This window comes from Capricornis sumatraensis, chromosome 4, assembly GCF_032405125.1.
Source record: "Capricornis sumatraensis isolate serow.1 chromosome 4, serow.2, whole genome shotgun sequence".
Classification (NCBI taxonomy): Eukaryota; Metazoa; Chordata; class Mammalia; order Artiodactyla; family Bovidae; genus Capricornis; species Capricornis sumatraensis.
The window spans coordinates 128,859,908-128,880,275 of NC_091072.1; the positions used below are offsets into that span (position 1 = coordinate 128,859,908).

Consider the following 20,368-nt stretch of genomic DNA (forward strand, 5'->3'; position numbering starts at 1 on the left):
CAGATATGCTTGATATGAGTTCAGTCTGCATAAGGTTTATTAAGATTTATTCTGTGATGTAACAAATGATCTATCCTGGAAAATGTTCCTTGTATACTTAAGAACATGTATTCTGATCCTTTTGGGTGGGATATTCTGTTTATGTCTGTTAAGTCTGTCTTGTCTAATGTGTTGTTTAAGGCCAATGTTTCCTTATTGGTTTTTGTCTGGATGATCTATCCATTGATAAAATTAGGATATTAAAGGCTCTTACTATTAATATTATTGTATTGCTTTCTATTTCTCCCTTTATGTCTAATTTGATATATATATGTATATATATACATATATAAGGTTCTCTTATGTTGGGGTTTGTAAATATTTACAAATGCTATATTTTATTAGATTGACTCCTTTATCATTATGTAATGACCTTCTTTGTCTTTTACTACACTCTTTGTCTTAAAACCTATTTTTGCTGATAAAAGTATAGCTGCTGAGGTTTCTTTTGGTTTCTATTAACATAGAATATCTCTTTTCATCCTTTCACTTTCAGTCAATGTATGTCTTTATATGTAAAGTGAGTTTCTTATAGGCAGCACATTGCTGGGTCTTGTGTTTTTATCCATTCAGCCACTCTATATCTTGTGATGACTGGAAAATTTATCCTGTGTACATTTAAGATAATTATTAATAAGTATATACTTATTGCTATCATGGTAATTGTTTCCTGGTTATTTTGTAATTCCTCTGTTCCTTTCTTCTTTTCTTCTTCTCTTTCTTTGCAATTTGATGGTTTTCTAGACTGGTATGCTTAGATTCTTTTATCTTTATCTTTTGTGTATTTACAGTAGATTTTTGCTTTATGGTTACCATGAGACTTACATAAAGCAACTTTTATTTATAGCAATGTATTTGAAATTGGTAACAACTTAAATTTGAATGCATTCTAAAGTTCCACATTTTTACTCCCCACTGCTACATTTTATGTTTTTGATGTCATAATTTACATATTTTTATCTTGTGTGTCTCTAAATTATTACAGCTATGTTTATTTTACTACTTTGTCTTTTAACATTCATACTAGCTTTATAAATGATTAACCCACCATTTTTATATTATTCTGAATTTTACTATATATTTTTCTTTACCAATGAGATTTATATTTCCATGTTTTCCTGTTGCTAACTAACGCCCTTTCATTTCAGCTTAAAGCAATACCTTTAACATTTCTTGTAAGGCTGATCTAGTGGCAATGAACTTTTTTAGTTTTTGCTTGTCTGGAAGACTCTTCATCTATTCTGAATGAAAATGTTGCTGGGTAGAGTATTCTTACTTTTTTTTTCTTTTGTTAATAGCTCTTTGAATATATTATTCCACTCTCTTCTGGCCTACAGATTTTCTGCTGGAAACTATGCTTATAGTCTTATGGAAGCTCCTTTGTAAGAGTCAGACATGACTGAGCAACTTCCCTTCAGGTTTTTACTTTTTGTATGTAATAAGTTTTATCTTGCTGCTTTTAAGATTCTTCCCTGTCTTTAACTTTTGGTGCTTTAATTATAATATATCTTGGTGTGAGCTTCTTGGAATTTATCTTTTCTTGGAACTCTCCGGGCTTCCTGGTTCTGGCTGTCTGTTTCATCCCCCAGGTTGGGAAGTTTTCATCCATTACGTCTTCAAATAAGTTTCCTAGCCCTTCTCTCTCTCCTGTCCGTCTGGGACCCCTATAATGCAAGTGTTGCTCTGCTTGATGTTGTTCCATAAGTCTCTCAAGCTATCTTTACTTTTTCTCATTCTTTTTTCTTTTTGCTTGGGTGAGTTCTACTGCCTTGTCTGTGGATTCTCTGATCCTTTTCTCCTCCTTTATCTAGTATGCTGTTGAATCTCTCTATTGTATTTTTTCAGTTCAGTTCTTGTATTCTTCAGCTCCATGGCTTCTATGTGGTGCTTTCTTATATTTTATCTTTGTTAAAATTCTCAGTATGTCCCTTTGTTCTTCTCCTAGGCTCAGTGAGCATCTCTATGACCTTTCATCTGAGTCTTTAGTCAGGTAAATCATTGAAGTCTTTTTCTGAGGTTTTATGTTTTTCTTTTGTTTGGAATATATTCGTCTGTTTCTTCACTTTCCTTGACTCTCCATATTGGTTAGATAAAACAGCCATCTCTCCCAGTGTTGAAGGAGAAGCCTTGTGTAGGAGATGAAATTTATCCTTCAACACTGCTTTGGTTTTCTCTCAATTCTTTGTGATTGTACAAGCGCCTACTTTATTTTTAGTGACTCCCAGTAGTTGAGGGTGTGCCAAGGGCTGTCAGTGTCCGAAAAGGAAGGAGCTCAGTCAGCGCCTAGGTCCAGACTGAAGCCAGACCTTCAGTCAACAACCTTTTTTTCTTTGTTTTTGGTTGAGCTTCATGGCTTGCAGCATCTCAGTTCCCTGACTGGGGATTGAATCCATGCCCTCAGTAGTGAAAGTATAGAGTCCTAACTACTGGACCAACAGGGAGTTGCCAAGCAACAACTTTAAAAATATACAAATATGCATATATTTGTCCTCCCTCAGGAGTAGACTGAGAGATGGTCTTTTGGAATTTTCTACTCCCTCTGAGCTGAGCCTTGAGGTCATAGTTAAAAGCTACTTCTTTCCTTGCTACCATCCTGTTGAACTAATGAATACATGCCCTACTGGCCACCAGAACCAAGCACTCAAAGATCACTCCCTGGGTAGCAGCCATAAAAACCAGGGTGGTGGCGGTGGTGTTATTTAGTAGCTAAGTCACGTCCAATTCTTTGTGACCCCATCTGTAGCCCACTAGGCTCCTCTGTCCATGGGGTTTTCCAGGCAAGAATACGGAAGTAGGTTACCATTTTCTTCTCCAGGGGATCTTCCCGACCCAGGAATTGAACATATATCTCTTGTTTGGCAGGTTGATTCTTTACCACTGAGTCACCTGTATACCAGATGTAAAAACCAGGGTGCCAGATACATGAACAAGCTTCCCCTGAGAAATACTGGTGCTCAAAACTGATTGTGCCTACCTTCCAAAGTCTCTAGGGAGGATTATAGTGGGCTGTCAGATGTGTGTTCAGTTGGAAGCCCGCCCCTTAAGCCATAAACCATCATAGCTGATAAACCATTAGGACTGTTTCACACTGAGCTTCTGGGCCTGTCCTCTCTGCTGTGCCCTAGGGGTGGTAGTCTACCAGTTAAGAACTCTTTTTTTGTTTGTTTCAATCTAGTGGGATCTGTGCATGTGAGCCCCACCAGCCACCAGAGCCAGGAGACCTAGGGTTAGCCCCTCAGTGATACAAGCTCCTTTGGGGGAGATACTGGCAATCTTTGAGCAAAATAAAAGGAAAGCACAAAGATATGGTAGCCACTGGCCTCTGTTTTTGAAGTGTAATTCATAAGTTCCCTGCTGCTGCTGCTGCTAAGTTGCTTCAGTCGTGTCTGACTCTGTGTGACCCCATAGATGGCAGCCCACCAGGCTCCTCCGTCCCTGGGATTCTCCAGGCAAGAACACTGGAGTGGGTTGCCACTTCCTTCTCCAGTGCATGAAAGTGAAAAGTGAAAAGTGAAAGTGAAGTCTCTTAGTCATGTCTGACTCTTCACGACCCCATGGACTACAGCCCATCAGGCTCCTCTGCCCGTGGGACTTTCCAGGCAAGAGTACTGGACTGGGTTGCCATTGCCTTCTCCGCATAAGTTCCCTAGGTTTGTGGTATAGTACATGCCTGCCCCTCAGGCCTACACTTTAAAATAATCAAAGAAGCCTCTTCCACAGAAAATCAGGTTGCTTTTCAGCTGGCCGCCTTTGCTCTGGGCCCTGGGACAGGTGAGTCTGTGCAGGGGGCTCTTTAATAACTGTTTCTCAGTTCACATAGCCTCATGGTCCTGGTGGAAGTAAGTCCTATCGGCTTTCAAAGCTAGATATTTAAGGGGCTAGTGTCTCAGGTGCGGGTGTTAAAAGCTGAGGCCTGATGTGGTATTCAAATTCTCTGTTCCCCCTCTTGCTTGTGAGTTCCCTCCTGATTGTGGATTGCTCCACAGGGGTGGGTTTATGGTGAGATTATGTCCCAGCCTCAGCTACCCACTTCAGTATGGACGTTTTCCCACTTGCACAATGTGTAGGAGTTACTCAGTTAGCTTTTGGGTGTTTTGTTTTGTTTTTTTCTAAAAGAAAATTTTCCATGTGCAGCTGTGGATTCAGTGTGTCTGTGGGAGGAGATGGCTTCCGGATCCTCCTACGTTGCCATCTTGGACTAGAACCTATAACTTTTATATGGAAAAATACCTAAGATGCTTTGTTAAGATTTTTTTTTGAAGAATGAAACTATATTTGCAATGTCCTGTGCTGTGCTTAGTTGCTCAGTCGTGTCCAATACTTTGTAACCCCATGGACTGTAGCCCACCAGGCTCCTCTGTCCACAGAGGTTCTCCAGGTAAGAATACTGGAGTGGGTTGCCATGCTCTCCTCCAGGGGATCTCCCTAACCCAGGGATTGAACCCAGGTCTCCCGCAAATCTAGGTGGATTCTTTATTGTCTGAGCCAGGGAAAAAATTCTTATTTGTGAAATCATAGAACAAAATCTGACAGCCTGCTTAACTAAACAGAGGCTCTCTTGGGGTCAGGAGGAGAGGGAGTATGAGAAAGTTGGGATGGTGTGTTGTGCTTAGTCGCTCAGTTACGTCTGACTCTTTTCGGCTCCATGGACTATAGACTGCCTTGCTCCTCTATCCAAGGAATTTTCCAGGCCAGAATACTGAAATGGATTGCCATTTCCTCCTCCAGGGGATCTTCCTGACCCAGGGGTTGAAACCATGTCTCTTGCATCTCCTGCATTGGCAGGCAGATTCTTTACCACTGCATCACCTGGGAAGCCCCAGGATGGTGTTACTATCAGTTATTTTTTATTCTCTTTATACTTATGTATTATACTTTTCAATAAATAAGTACTGAACACGCATTCCTTTCCTAATAAAAAATAAACAACATATTGGGTTGGCCAAAACGTTCATTTGGATTTTTCAGTAACATCATATGGAAAAAGCCAAACAAACTTTTTTGGCCAACTCAATATTTCCTTTTCTGTTTTTGGTTTTAGAAATGGAAAATTCATGATAAGCCTCTGTTCATGATACTCCACTTGCTATTCTGTCCTTGTGAAATTCCCTTCCTCCCATCAACCTCATCCACTTTGCCTAACATCTACTTGTCTTTTAAGATTTACATTTGTTGATAAAAATTCAGTTAATGATTGAGTTAAGAAAAAAAAGAATTTTATTTGAGCCAATTTGATCATTACAACCTGGGAGACAGACTCTCAGAAGCTCTGAGAATTGTTCTGCTTGTTAGAAGTCAAGGCATAGTCACCTACATTTTCGAGGCAAAGGATCGTACATCAAAAAAATACACTGACATTTTACATGAAGTTCACCAAAGATACGTAATCTGGGTAAGTATGTGCAAAGTGAGCAGTAAAGCACCATGACCCCTTACCTAGTTGGGAAAGAATGCTAACCTTCAATAACTTACCTTACCGACCTCAGAAGAAAGGGTAAAAACACTAATGTTTGTGGTAAGCATTCCCATGTTTCACGAGGTCTGGCCAATGCATAATGCATATGCCCATTGTACAGTAGGGAGGGCCAGTGCAGGCAGGGAATATGCTATGCTTACATTTTCTTGTCCAGCTTTAAAATATAAATTTCATTCCATTACCTTCAATCTTACCTCCACAAGGTTCTCCGCTTATTGTGAGGCTAAATTAGATGTCTTTCTACTATGCTCCTATCCTTCTGTTTAATGATTAGAATTGTTAACTTAAACACGAAGTTATGATCTTAAGGATAAGAATATCTTGATACACTTCACATTTTCAGTAAACACAGGCCCTAGTACGTGATAGGAATCAATCATGTATTTTTTTTAAGATTTTCTTCAGTTCAGTTGCTCAGTTGTGTCTGACTCTTTGTGACCCCATGGACCGAAGCATGCCAGGCCTCGCTGTCCATCACCAGCTTTGGGAGTTTACCCAAACTCATGTCCATTGAGTCGGAGATGCCATCCAACCATCTGTCATCCCCTTCTCCCTCGCCTTCAATCATTCCCAGCATCAGGGTCTTTTACAGTGAGTCAGTTCTTTGCATGAGGTGGCCAAAGTATTGGAGTTTCAGCTTCAACATCAGTCCTTCCAATGAACACCCAGGACTGATCTCCTTTAGGTTGGATCTCCTTAAAGTCCAAGGGATTCTCAAGCGTCTTCTCTAACACCACAGTTCAAAAGCATCAATTCTTTGGTGCTCAGCTTTCTTTATAGTCTAACTCTCACATCCATACATGACTACTGGAAAAACCATAGCCTTGACTAGACGGACCTTTGTTGACAAAGTAATCTCTGCTTCTTCATATGCTGTCTAGGTTGGTCATTGTTTTTCTTCCAAGGAACAAGGGTCTTTTAATTTCTTGGCTGCAGTCACCATCTGCAGTGATTTTGGAGCCCAGAAAAATAAAGTCAGCCACTGTTTCCCCATCTATTTGCCATGAAGTGATGGGACCGGATGCCATGATCTTTGTTTTCTGAATGTTGAGCTTTAAGCCAACTTTTTCACTCTCCTCTTTCACTTTCATCAAGAGGCTCTTTAGTTCTTCTTCACTTTCTGCCATAAGGATGATGTCATCTGCATATCTGAGGTTATTGATATTCCTCTTGGCAGTATTGATTCCAGCTTGTGCTTCCTCCAGTCCAACATTTTGCGTGATGTACTCTGCATATAAGTTAAATAAGCAGGGTGACAATATACAGCCTTGACGTACTCCTTTTCCTATTTGTAACCAGTCTGTTGTTCCATGTCCAGTTCTAACTGTTGTTTCCTGACCAGCAAACAGATTTCTCAAGAGGCAGGTAAAGTGGTCTGGTATTCCCATTTCTTTCAGAATTTTCCACAGTCTTTTGTCATCCACACAGTCAAAGGCTTTGGCATAGTCAGTAAAGCAGAAATAGATGTTTTTCTGGAACTCTCTTGCTTTTTCCATGATCCAGCAGATGTTGGCAATTTGATTTCTGGTTCCTCTGCCTTTTCTAAGACCAGCTTGAACATCTGGATTTCACGGTTCACATATTGCTGAAGTTTGGCTTGGAGAATTTTGAACATTACTTTACTAGCATGTGAGATGAGTGCAATTGTAATGTGGACCAGTTTTAAAGTCTTTATCGAATTTGAAACGATATTGCTTCTATTTTTTATGTTTTGCTTTTTGACCTCGAATCATGTGGGGTCTTAGCTGTCTGACCAGGGGTCAAACTTGCACCCCCTGCATTGTGAGGCGAAGTCTCAACCACTGGACTGCCAGTTGTTGTTGTCAATCACTATGTTGTATCTGGCTCTTTGCAACCCTGTGGACTGCAGCATGCTAGATTTCCCTGTCCTTCATTTCTTCCTGGAGTTTGCTCGAATCCATGAGCTATGCTGTGCAGGGCCACCCAAGACAAGTCATGGTAGACAGTTCTGACAAAATGCGGTCCACTGGAGGAGGGAATGGCAAACCACTTCAGTGTTCTTGCCTTGAGAAGCCCATGAAGTATATGAGAAGGACCACCAGGGAAGTTCCTAAATGTTTGTTGAATGGATGAAGGAGTAAGCAAATGAATGGATGGTTAAGTGATTAAAAGTAGGCCCTAACTTGGTTTGTTGTGAACAACTTGTGTAAGAACACTTGCCATATGAAAGAAGTCAGCCGGAACCCACCTTAAGATTGTTCTGTGCTTTGGAGGCACTTAATTAAGATTCTGTTACAGTTGGCTGTGCTGGAACCATTTGCGCTACTTTAGGGAATCTACAAGCTTATCACTGGGAATTCTTGGGACCCTCTCCTCCGCAGTTGTGACCCCTGGAGTGATCTGGTATATGTACATGTGGTGACAGGAAACTTTCACTTCTAACTTCACAGCAGCCTCAGAAGTGTGCTTCTTGCAATCCAGCTGGAACTCAGAATGTGAAGCAGTATTTATGGATGGTGGTGAGGTTCATGTTCCTTTATACTCAAAGCAACATAGAAACCATCCTAACCCTAAATTCACTCATAACACTGTTTTCTTGGTGTGGCAAAATATATTATAAAATTTAAAAGCTGGCATATAAATTCATGAAACTCCAACTTGTTTGTGTATGTGTACATGTGTTTGTGTGAATGTATGTAAATTAGGGACTACCTGTATGGCAGAAAGTGAAGAGGAACTAAAAAGCCTCTTGATGAAAGTGAAAGACGAGAGTGAAAAAGCTGGCTTAAAGCTCAACATTCAGAAAACTAAGATCGTGCCATCTAGTCCCATTTCTTCATGGGAAATAGATGGGCAAACAGTGGAAACAGTGTCGTACTTTATTTGGGGGGGCTCCAAAATCACTGCAGATGGTGACTGCAGCCATGAAATTAAAAGACGCTTACTCCTTGGAAGAAAAGTTATGACCAGCCTAGATAGCATATTCAAAAGCAGAGACATTTACTTTGCCAACAAAGGTCCATCTAGTCAAGGCTATGGTTTTTCCAGTAGTCATGTATGAATGTGAGAGTTGGACTGTGAAGAAAGCTGAGTGCTGAAGAATTGATGCTTTTGAACTGTGGTGTTGGAGAAGACTCTTGAGAGTCCCTTGGATTGCAAGGAAATCCAACCAGTCCATTCTAAAGGAGATCAGCCCTGGGTGTTCTTTGGAAGGACTGATGTTAAAGCTGAAACTCCAAAACTCTGGCCACTTCATGTGAAAAGTTGACTCATTGGAAAAGACTTTGATGCTGGGAGGGATTGGGGGCAGGAGGAGAAGGGGATGACAGAGGATGAGATGGCTGGATGGAAGCACCGACTCGATGGACGTGAGTCTGAGTGAACTCCAGGAGTTGGTGATGGACAGGGAGGCCTGGTATGCTGTGATTCATGGGGTTACAAAGAGTCGAACACGACTGAGCGACTGAACTGAACTGAGCGGTAAGATCAGTAGGCTGACTTACTGTGTTTGGCTTTAAAGGAAGAGAATTCTCTATTTTTAAAACTTTTTCTTTAGGATAAGTTGCTTATTTTTATAATTTTAGGTTGGCATATTTTAATGTATGACTACATTTCTTTTTAATAAAGCAATGCTAATAAGTAAATGCTATATCTTTTTAACAAATTTGGAGGCTGATTGCAAGGCAAATTTTAGTATAGTGATGTAGGAATTTATGGCCCCAAATACCTGAATTATGCTTGATACATGATATGGTTATAAATACCAAGTATTTAGTACTTTGTTAATTTAAAATTAAACCTCTTAGATTTAGAAGATGGTCCAAATTATGTCTTCCTTTTCAATGGGTCTATTAAGAATTATGCCACTAGAGGGCTCTGAATACCACATTTCAATTTATTTACATATGCAATGGTACCCCACTCCAGTACTCTTGCCTGGAAAATCCCATGGATGGAGGAGCCTGGTGGACTACAATCCACGGGGGTCGCTGGGAGTCGGACACGACTGAGCGACTTCACTTGCACTTTTCACTTTCATGCATTGGAGAAGGAAATGGCAACCACTCCAGTGTTCTTGCCTAGAGAATCCCAAGGACGGGGGAGCCTGGTGGGCTGCCCTCTATGGGGTCGCACAGAGTCGGACACGACTGAAGCGTGTTAACAGCAGTAGCAGACGCAAGGCAATGGCAACACACACCAGTACTCTTGCCTGGAAAATCCCACGGACGGAGGAGCCTGGTGGGCTGCAGTGCATGGGGTTGCTAAGAGTCAAATACGACTGAGCGTCTTCACTTGGCACTTTTCACTTTCATGCATTGGAGAAGGAAGTGGCAACCCACTCCAGTGTTCTTGCCTGGAGAATCCCAGGGACGCGGGAGCCTCGTGGGCTGCTGTCTATGGGGTCGCACAGAGTCGGACACGATTGAGGTGACTTAGCAGTTGCAGCAGCAATAATACTAACACAATAATATTGTCAGTATTGGCTAATGCTGTCTTCCCAATGAAGATATCTTAGAAAAATTTTAGAATAGCCCAATTTAAAGTGAAAGTGAAGTCGCTCAGTCGTGTCCGACTTTTTGTGACCCCATAGACTGTAGCCTATCAGGCTCCACCGTCCATGGGATTTTCCACACAAGAGTGTTGGAGTGGATTGCCATTTCCTTCTCCAGGGGATCTTCCCGACCCAGGAATCGAACCTGGGTCTCCCGCATTGCAGCAGACGCTTTAACGTGTGAGCCATTAGGGACTACAAGTGTAGCACAATATGAGAAATATTGCTTTTTAAATAAAAATAATAATTATCTTCAGAAATATTTTGGTGATCTAAGGGACATGCACAATAATATATGAACCTTTGAAAATTTTAAAGTTCAAGTTAAGAATAGCCTTTGGACTTCCCTAGTGGTGCAGTGGTTAAGAATCCGCTTACCAGTGCAGGGGACATGGGTTTGATCCCTGGTCTGGGAAGATTCCAAATACCACAGGGTAGCTAAGGCCCCGCACGCTATAGAGTAGCCCTCTCATGCAACAGTGAAGACCAAATGCAACCAAACAATAAGTGGATAAAATAAAATTATTTTTAGAGGAATAGCCTTTGTCTTTAAGATACTCTAAACAGATTTAACATAAATGTGAGTATATATCTATTGTATATATCTAATATGGGCTTCCCAGGTGGCGCTAATGGTAAAGAATCTGCCTGCTGGTGCAGGAGATGCAAGAGACCCAGGTTCGATCTCTGCATTGGGAAGATCCCCTGGAGAAGGGAATGGCAACCCACTCCAGTTTTCTTGCCTGGATAATTCCATGGACAGAGGAGCCTGGCAGTCTGGCAGTTCATGGGGCCGCACAAAGTTGGAGATGACCAAGTGACTGAGCACACACCACATATATTTAATATAAATATGAGTATGTATAATTTGTAAACATATATATGAAACATAAAATTTACTAATTATCTTCTGTATGAAATTTGATTGAGGAGGAGAAGTGTAATAGTTACCCTATATTCTGATATATGTAATGGAGAGATTAGGCATAGACATTAAGAGAGAGAAATGAATCCAAAAAACAAAAGAACAGAATTGAACAGATTAGAAGTCTTCACTGATGAGATAGCATTTGAGCTAAATCTCTTGATATGTATGAAGGAGTTTGGATGGAAAGGAAATTATTCTGCTCCAAGGAAAAAGTGTGGAGAAATAGCCTTAGAGATTTGAGGACTTCTTGGCATCATCATGGATAGATTTAGAGTCTATAAGAATAGCCCACATGAAAAAACCTACCTTTTAACATTCAACAACCTTCAGCTTCCCACAAATTTACTTGGACCATCCATTTACCTGGTCATACCTTGGACCTTGTTCTTATTTTTTTACTCACTCAGCAAATTTTTTTTTTGAATGCCTACTTATATATGTTGGCACTATCTGGCCCTCAGGGGACAGTGGTGAAGGACAATTGAGATTCCTACTCTCATAATTTATAATACTTGCAAGTCAGGAGAAACCAACAGGTCATAAAAAACTGGAGACAGCTGATGTTAATAAATGCCATATGCAGAATTAAACAGGATGGTATGGTAGGAGTGACTGGTAGTAGCTAGATTGGATGGGTACAGATGGGTTGTGTGATTAGTTCTTATTTAAGCTGAGACCCAAATGACCAAAGGGAATCAGCTATATAATGACAGAAGTGAGGACCAGGATGAAGGCCAGTGGACTGATGTAGACTGGACAAGAAAGAAAGTGGTATGTGATGGTGTCAGAGAGGAAAGCAGAAGCCAGGTGAACCAGGGCTTTGCAGGCCAGAGGGAGAAGTTAAGATTTACTGTAGATTCAACAAGATGCCGTTAGAGGGCTATTTAAGTAGGGGGGGTGGCATAGTTCATGACATAGAAAGGTAACTCTGACCACTGTGCAGAGAACAAATTGTGAGGGCCTAGAGTGGAAGGTGGCTCAGATGGTAAAGCGTCTGTCTACAATGCGGGAGACCTGGGTTCGATCCCTGGGTTGGGAAGATTCCCTGGAGAAGGAAATGGCAACCCACTCCAGTACTCTTGCCTAGAAAATCCCATGGATGGAGGAGCCTGGTGCAGGCTACTGTCCATGGGGTCGCAAAGAGTTGGACATGACTGAGCGACTTCACTTTCTTTCACTAAAGTGGAAGCATGGTGCATGTGTGTATAGTCTCAGTCCTGTCCGACTCTTTGCCACACCAAGGACTGTAGGGTTTCCTGCCTAGCAGGCAGATTCTTTACCATCTGAGTCACCAAGGAAGGCTGGCAGTTGGTAAAGAACCCGCCAATGCAGGAGACTCAAGAGATACAGGTTCAATCCCTGGGTTGGGAAGATCCCCTGGTGAAGGAAATGGCAACCCACTCAAGTATTCTTGCCTGGAAAATTCCATGGACAGTGGCGCCTTGGTGGTCTTGGCAGGCTATAGTCCATGGGGTCACAAAGAGTTGGACATGGCTGAGTGACACTCACTCACTTACCAACTGCGCCATCTGGAAAGCCCTAGAAACATGGTGTCAAGTTCAGTAGTACGAGAAGCATGAGAAGTCGTGGTGGTTTGGACAAAGGTGGTAGTAAGATGTGGAAAGGTGGATATGTTTGGGAATATGTTGGAGGTAAAATAAACACTCCTACTGAATTTTAATTTGGGGAAACTAAACAGTTTACTGCGGTGGACAGGAATGGACTGAGCTGGTTGACAGTGACAGTGAAACCAGAGGATTTTTGGAGGGGCATGGTAAGTTTAGGACACACAAGTGGAAATACCAAGTAGGCAAATGTGAATCTGGGGTTCTAAGGAAAAAGTTCTTCCCATCATATGTGTGTGTGGAGACTTCCAGGGCTGAGCAACTATGTGTATGTGGCCTGAAGAGCATCTCTAGCACGGGTTTGGGAACCACCAGCTTATAGGTGGTATTAAAGCCACAGGAGTGAATGAGACTTTAGCACACTCGGGATAACCATTCTTATCTTTTATCCAAAATGAACCATAAGATATTGTATTTTCAAAATTCATCTTCACTTCTTTACCAAGAGTCAGTTCCAACACTTTATTCTGAAACTGTAAATTACGTTTTGATGAAAAAATTGAATTTCTTTTGTACAGATTTTCTTTTGATGGGAAATAAACCTCAAGACATTCTATCAAACATATATGGTATCCAGTACTGACATTTTGCAGATGTCCAGTATCACAAGCTTTTGAACTGTGGTATTGAAGAAGACTCTTGAGAATCCCTTGGAAGATGAAAACAGTTGAGCCTAAAGGGAATCAACCCTGAATATTCATTGAAAGGACTGATGCTGAAGCTGAAGCTCTAATACTTTGGCCAAATGATATGAAGAACTAACTCATAAGAAAAGACCCTGATGCTGGGAAAGACTGAAGGCAGGAGGAGAAGGGAACAACAGAGGATGAGATGGCTGGATGGCATTACCACTCAATAGACAACAGCAACAATATCAAGATTTCTTTCTCTGATAATTGTTGATATCAAATCTCCTTTGTTCTCTTCATATATTTTCATATTTTTGTGGCTTTTGATTGGCTTAGTTATCTTTTCACATTTAGATCTTTTATCTATCTGGAACTTAGTATAAAGTAGTTCAGTTCAGTTCAGTCACTCAGTTGTGTCTGACTCTTTGTGACCCCACAGGCTGTAGCACACCAGGCTTCCCTGTCCATCACCAACTCCCAGAGCTTGCTCAAACTCATGCCCATAGAGCTGGTGATGCCATCCAACCATCTTATCCTCTGTTGTCCCCTTCTCCTCCTGCTTTCAATCTTTCCCAGCATCAGGGTCTTTTCCAGTGAGTCAGTTTTTTGCATCAGGTGGCCAAAGTATTGGAGTTTCAGCTTCAACATCAGTCCTTCCAATGAATATTCAGGATTGATTTCCTTTAGGATTGACTGGTTTGATCTTCTTGCAGTCCAAGGGACTCTCAAGAGTCTTCTCCAACACCACAGTTCAAAAGCATCAGCTCTTTGGTGCTCAGCTTTCTTTATAGTCCAGTTCTCACATCCATACATGACTACTGGAAAAACCATAGCTTTGACTGGACGGACCTTTGTTGGCAAAGTAATGTCTCTGCTTTTTCATATTCTGTCTAGGTTGCTCATAGCTTTTCTTCCAAGAAGTAAGCATCTTTTAATTTCATGGCTGCAGTCACCATCTGCAGTCATTTTGGAGCCCCCCAAAACAACGTCTCTCACTGTTTCCATTGTTTCCTCATCTATTTGCCATGGAGTGATGGGACCAGATGGAGAAGGAAATGGCAACCCACTCCAGTGTTCTTGCCTGGAGAATCCCTGGGACGGGGGAGCCTGGTGGGCTGTCGTCTCCGGGGTTGCACAGAGTCGGACACGACTGAAGCAACCTAGCAGCAGTAGCAGATGGGACCAGATGTCATGATCTTAGTTTTGGTGTTTTTTATTTTTTTGGGTTTTAAGCCAGCTTTTTCACTCTCCTCTTTCACTTTCATCAATAAGCTCTTCAGTTCCTCTTCACTTTCTGCCATAATGGTGGTGTTATCTGTGTATCTGAGGTTATTGATATTTCTCCTGGCAATCTTGATTCCAGCTTGTGCTTCATCCAGTCCAACATTGTGCATGATGTACTCTGCATATAAGTTAAATAAGCCAGGGTGACAATATACAGCCTTGACGTACTCCTTTCCCAGTTTGGAAGTCTGTTGTTCCATGTCCAGTTCTAACTTGCTTCTTGACCTGCCTACAGATTTCTCAGGAGGCAGATAAGGTGGTCTGGTATTCCCATCTCTTTAAGAATTTTCCACAGTTTGTTGTGATCTACACAGTCAAAGGCTTTGGCGTAATCAATAAAGCAGCAGTAGATGTTTTTCTGGAATTCTCTTGCTTTTTCTCTGATCCAACAGATGTTGGCAATTTGATCTCTGGTTCCTCTGTCTTTTCTAAATGTGTAAATTAGGGGAGAATCTAAATTTATTTTATTTCAAATCTTAGTGAGCTCTCTCAAAACACTTACCATATAAACCTAGGTTTTTCCTATTGATCTGAAATGCCATATGCTACATTCCCAAGTGGCTCCTGAGATCTATTTCTGGAATTTCTAGTCAGCTTTCATGATCTTATTCATGATCCAAGTTATGTTTTTATATCACATTCAAGTTACATACATATTAAAATAATTTCCACATTACAGTAACTGCACAATAATCAAGTTGCAATGAAAAATACTTTGCTAGTGTTCTATGAAGTTCTTCCATGTGAGAAGCCAATTCATAAACCAGTTGAACCAAGATGTTAGTTATACTTTACCTTCTCTGCTTCATATTCTGTCCACATTTCCATGCAGTTTTTAAAATGTTATTTTAAAAATAGATTTATTATAAATTTAGTGTAATTCAAAGAAAAACTCCACTTTGGTAATTGTTGAGACGTAACAAAACACTACTTATTAAAATTTAGCTATAAGAAAAAAGTATGTGGAAATTTTCTGAAATAGTTAGGTTGAAAGAGTACTTTTCTTTAGCAGATATAAACATGAGGATAATATGAAGAAAGAGGCATTTTTTTCCAGCTTCATTGCCAAGAAACAGAAGGAGCTTTAGAATGTGTAAAACGCTGAAGGATTATAGGATCAATAAATGTGGTTTGGAGTTTACTTTTTGTGCAGGAGTATGTTCTAGCTGTGATGACAGGAAAACATTCTAGAATAGTTATCAAGATTCAGGAGCTTGCACCAGAGTGTAAATTGACCCATTGCTTCCATTCTCTAGAAGTCTAGCTTCAAAAAAGAGTCAATTAAGCTAAAGAATACATAAAATTATAAAAATTGTGAATTATAGGGCAATATTTTGAGCTAAATACAAGATTGTTCTCTCATGTGATGATAGAGATATGGATAAATTCCTGTTGTTGCATATTGAAGTACTATGTTTATCAAATTTCTGTTGAGAAAGTCTAAATTCTTTGGTCTCCCTGCAAGGTAGAAAACCATTCTGATCTACATGCTGAAGAATTCTCAAATGTTTGACACTGTGAATTGGAAAGCTTGACTCCCTTGTTGGTTGATATCTTTTGATACTGTTGTCAGAGAAAATCCTTCCTGTAAGAAAGAAATGCAGCTGGCTTTTTAATGGTAGAAAATATCAAAGGCCACTTAGATGTCCCATGGGCATCTCAAATTCAACATATCCACAATCACATTTACTACTTTTTTCCCCCTAAACCAATTCTTCCTTTTCTTAATAATTGTTACCAACATCTATCTTATTACCTAAGCCAAGCATTTGAAAATCAGTCTTCTATATCCATTTTCCATCCAAGCTATGTTGATTTACTTCCTTATCATCTCTCATCTAAGCTCCTTCTGATGACCCTGATTGCATCTATCTTGACTTGTGCCCTGATCCTCTTACCTTGGATTTCCTATTCTGAATAGTTCTTTGTTTTATTTTATTTACTTATTTAGCTGTATCAGGTCTTAGTTGCATCACATGGGATCTTTTGTTGCAGTGCTTGGCCCATCTAGCTGTAGCACGGGCTCCAGAGCACACGGTCTCAGTAGCCACAGCATATGGGCTTAGTTTCTCTGCATCATATGAGATCCTAGTTCCCTGACCAGGGATCAAACCCGTGTTCCCTGCAATGCAAGACAGACTCTCAACCACTGGACCAACAAGAAAGTCCCTGGATTCCCTACTCTTTACTAAGCGATACATCATCATCTGGCCACCAAAAAAAAAACCCTTTCCAAATGCATTTCTTCGTGTTACTTTCCTAGTAAGTCTTTCGGGGGCTCTCTTCTACCCATAGAATAAAATCTAATCTTTAGAGCGGCATCCAATGCTCTCCACAAGTTGGACCTTGCCTCTCTCCAGCTTAAAATCTTTACCCTCCTAGCCTGACTCATGCCAACCGTCCCTGACCACTTGGGGGTGTTTGGAACCCTCTGTTGTGCTCCATACCTTCCCACCTTCACTCACACCTGGAATTCTCTCCCACCATTTTTGAGAAGACCTAATTATCTTTCAAGGTTTAGTTCACACTTTACCACCACAGACTGTTTTCCCACAGAATTAACCACTCTTCCTTTGCGTTTCTCTTGTGGACCCCTTCCTGCACTATAGCACCCACTTTGTTGACCTGCTCCCCTAATACACTGGCAGCTCCTAAAGCAAGGATCTTGGCTTTCTCTTTCTTTTTACTCCTAGTATCTAGTGATGCCTGTACAATTCAGGCACTCAGTAAAGCTCCATTGAATGAATGAGTTAATAAGTGAGAAGTGTCAGAGGCTTGATGAAAAGGTTGGCAGAGAATGCATGGTATTAAAACTGGTCAAGAGGAAGATACAAAAAATACAGTGATGAGAGTAAGAAGAAAGATCATCTACTAAGAAGGACTTGGCTTTGTACGGTGGATGAGGATGAGCAGCATGGTGGGATTAACTGATGTCAAGCTTCTGACTAGGATTGTGGTATAAGGTTCTTCTATTGCTGTACAAAAGGACAGGTGGTGTTTGAGGGCAAATGAATTTTTCTGGATATAATCCTTCCTATTTGCAAATAGCACACACATGCTAAAGTTTTATAGTAGCACTGCAGTTATCTAGTAGTTTACAGTGTACAATATTCTTTACTTTTATTATTTTATTGGACCCTTAGACCAGTTATCTCCATAAGCTTCAGTTCCCTTTTTGTAAAATGAAGATAATAGCTTAGGATTGTTTACAAGAGCTATTATATGTCTAGTGCACAGATGCATACCAAACCAGTTGTTAGATCAGGGCTTTGTGACTCATAATGCTTAAATGACTTGCTTAAGTTCACAAAGGTAAGTTAATGGCGTGCATGTGAGCTCAGTCACTCATTCATGTCTGATTCTTTGCGACCCCATGGACTGTAGCCTGCCAGGATCCTCTGTCCATGGAATTTTCTGGCAGGAATATTGGAGTGAGTTGCCATTTCTCACTCCAGGGGATCGTCCTGACCCAGGGATCAAACCCACATCTCCTGCATTGGCTGGCAAATTCTTTACCACTGTGCCACATGACATATTTAAACTCTTCTGTCCTCTTTTTGTACAGTAGTATTCTGTTTTGCTATACCAGGATATAATAATATCTTCTACATTACTTTAGGGCATGACATCTTTAATTTTCTTGAGAGGCTTACCCAAAAACAGGCTTTGGAATTACTCAGAGAGTTTATTGCCAAAATCAAGCAAAATAAAAAACTTGGCTAAAACCAAAATGCCAATATAAATAATATTTGTATAGCTTGCATGGATTCTTAGTCCCTCTGTTTTGTGCTTGGGGGTTTTCCACAGAGAATCTGAGCAACTAGCTCCTGGCCTTGTGAGGTTTTGTGGAGATATGCTCTCATTTAAATTAATTTTTAAAGTATTATTTTTGAGTCCAGTTTTAGACCAGAGCAAGTGTCCATTTGGGGTCCTGGAATTAAGGCAGCAGAAACCTAGTGGGAACTAGAATAGGAAGAAGGTGAATCTGGGCTGCAGCAGACACTGACAATCACCCGCTTCTGTCCTTGTGTTCTCTGTAGTGTCCTGTCCAGGAAGAACCTGAAACCACAAAATATGAAATGGAGATGAAATTAATAAGTGAAACCGTTTTAGCAGGTATTCTTCTAAGTCACATTTTTAGAATTTAACTTGACTGGGATTTTCTGCTTACAAAAGAAATGCAAGGATATTAGAAAATCAACGCAGATGTTGCAGAAGTATATTTATAGTGAAAATTCTTCCTCATCTCTCTACTGAGATAACCAGTGTTAACAATTCTTTTGAATTTGTTGCACTCTGTCTCTCTCTTTTTGATTTTAATAAAACCATCAGGTCATATTATATGAATATTCTTATTGAAAGTTACTTTTTTTACCTAACAATATTTGTTATTGTACATACACACATAAAACGCAATACATATTCTACTTAAATGAATAATATTCAACATTATTCTAAGTCAGAACACATTGGTAACCTTACTTTTTAAAGTATCTATGTAATGCTATGGGACATTATCATCTATTAGTAAGGACTTAAATAAGGTTATTTCTAATTTTTTTATTATTATAAGCAATGTTGCCTTGAACATTCATAAGCACACACATGAAGTTAGAAATTTCTTCACACTTTTGTATTTAGTCTTGTCCTGGCAAATAACAATTGGATACAGTTTTTAAATGTCAAGATGATAGTGATGTCTAATTTGCAGAACTTCTAGTTTGATATTTATGTAATCTTTTTCATTAACGTTATCATTTTGCTTCTTTCCCAGAAACTCCTTAGGAATGTATTTTTTATACAGTTCTTAGCATAGTCTTTATAACAGACTTCTTGTCCACTTCACTTTTTCCAATGCACTTTTGTGTCAACAGTCAACTAGGTTTATATCATTATAACTTTTCTGTAATCCTTATGAGTTAATTTACCTATGAAAAATATAAATGGAGCCCTCCCCTGCACCCTAACATTATGCATGCCTGTTCCCACTTTCAAGTGAATGATTTTGAATTAGCCACATTCTGAAAATGTGTAGTTGCTAAATAAACATTTTCTTTACCAGTATTAGAATGCTTTCATTTCCCTACTAAGAAAATACAGAAATGTTGTGATCTATTTAGAAACTCAATCAATCTGATTAATTTCAGCTCAGGAGTTGCTGTTAGAGAATGCCTGTGAAAAGCCCAATTTCCTTGAAGAAAATGAGGTTGATTTATGCCAATTCACAACCCTGGGTGGAGTGTACCACTTGGATATTTTGGAGCTTCCTCCACAGTGTAAACCAATGAAGGGCTGGATGATTGTGGAAGTAGGTTGATTCTGGAATCAAAATTTATGGATAAAATAATTTCTCATGCTTTAACTTTATCTGAAATGATTTAACATCTATTTAACCCTAAAATGATTTAACCCTATTAAACAGGCACAAATGCGGAAAATGTAATTTTAAGCTGTCTTGAATTTATGAATCAAAATCCGATACTAAAGGAGAGGAATCTGAAATAATAACGGATTTTAAAACTCGAATTCATACATGTTAACTTAATTGTAAACCTGTAACACTGTTTATATTATGCCAATTTGGCCTTAATAATGACAGTCATTTTCAGAGGTCATCAAATTTTTTCTGTAAAGGGCCAGATGGTAAATATTTTCAGCTTTGTGATCCATACCAGCTCTGTTGCAACTCCTCAACTCTGCCACTGTAACATTAAAATAGCCATTGGTAAATGAATGGACATGGCTGTGTTCCAGTTAAACTTATTTTACAAAAACTGGTGTGGGCTGGATTTTCCAGGGACCATAGTTTGTGGATTCTAGTCTAAATCAGTGGTTCCCAGCATGTGGTCCCTCGACCGGAAGCATTGACATCAT

At 40.0% G+C, this 20,368-nt stretch overlaps 1 protein-coding gene across 2 annotated transcripts in view; it reads left to right on the forward strand.

Annotated features, from left to right (window-relative positions):
- DNAI7 (dynein axonemal intermediate chain 7) overlaps nt 1–20,368 on the forward strand; it is a 69,749-nt gene that overhangs the window by 35,488 nt on the left and 13,893 nt on the right. Inside the window, exons 7-8 of one of the 2 annotated variants that reach the window (XM_068970944.1) lie at nt 18,535–18,610; nt 19,642–19,802. In XM_068970944.1, the coding sequence (XP_068827045.1) occupies nt 18,535–18,610; nt 19,642–19,802 (237 nt within the window). The remainder of the gene's footprint in view (nt 1–18,534; nt 18,611–19,641; nt 19,803–20,368) is intronic. The other variant, XM_068970946.1, reaches the window with a different exon arrangement.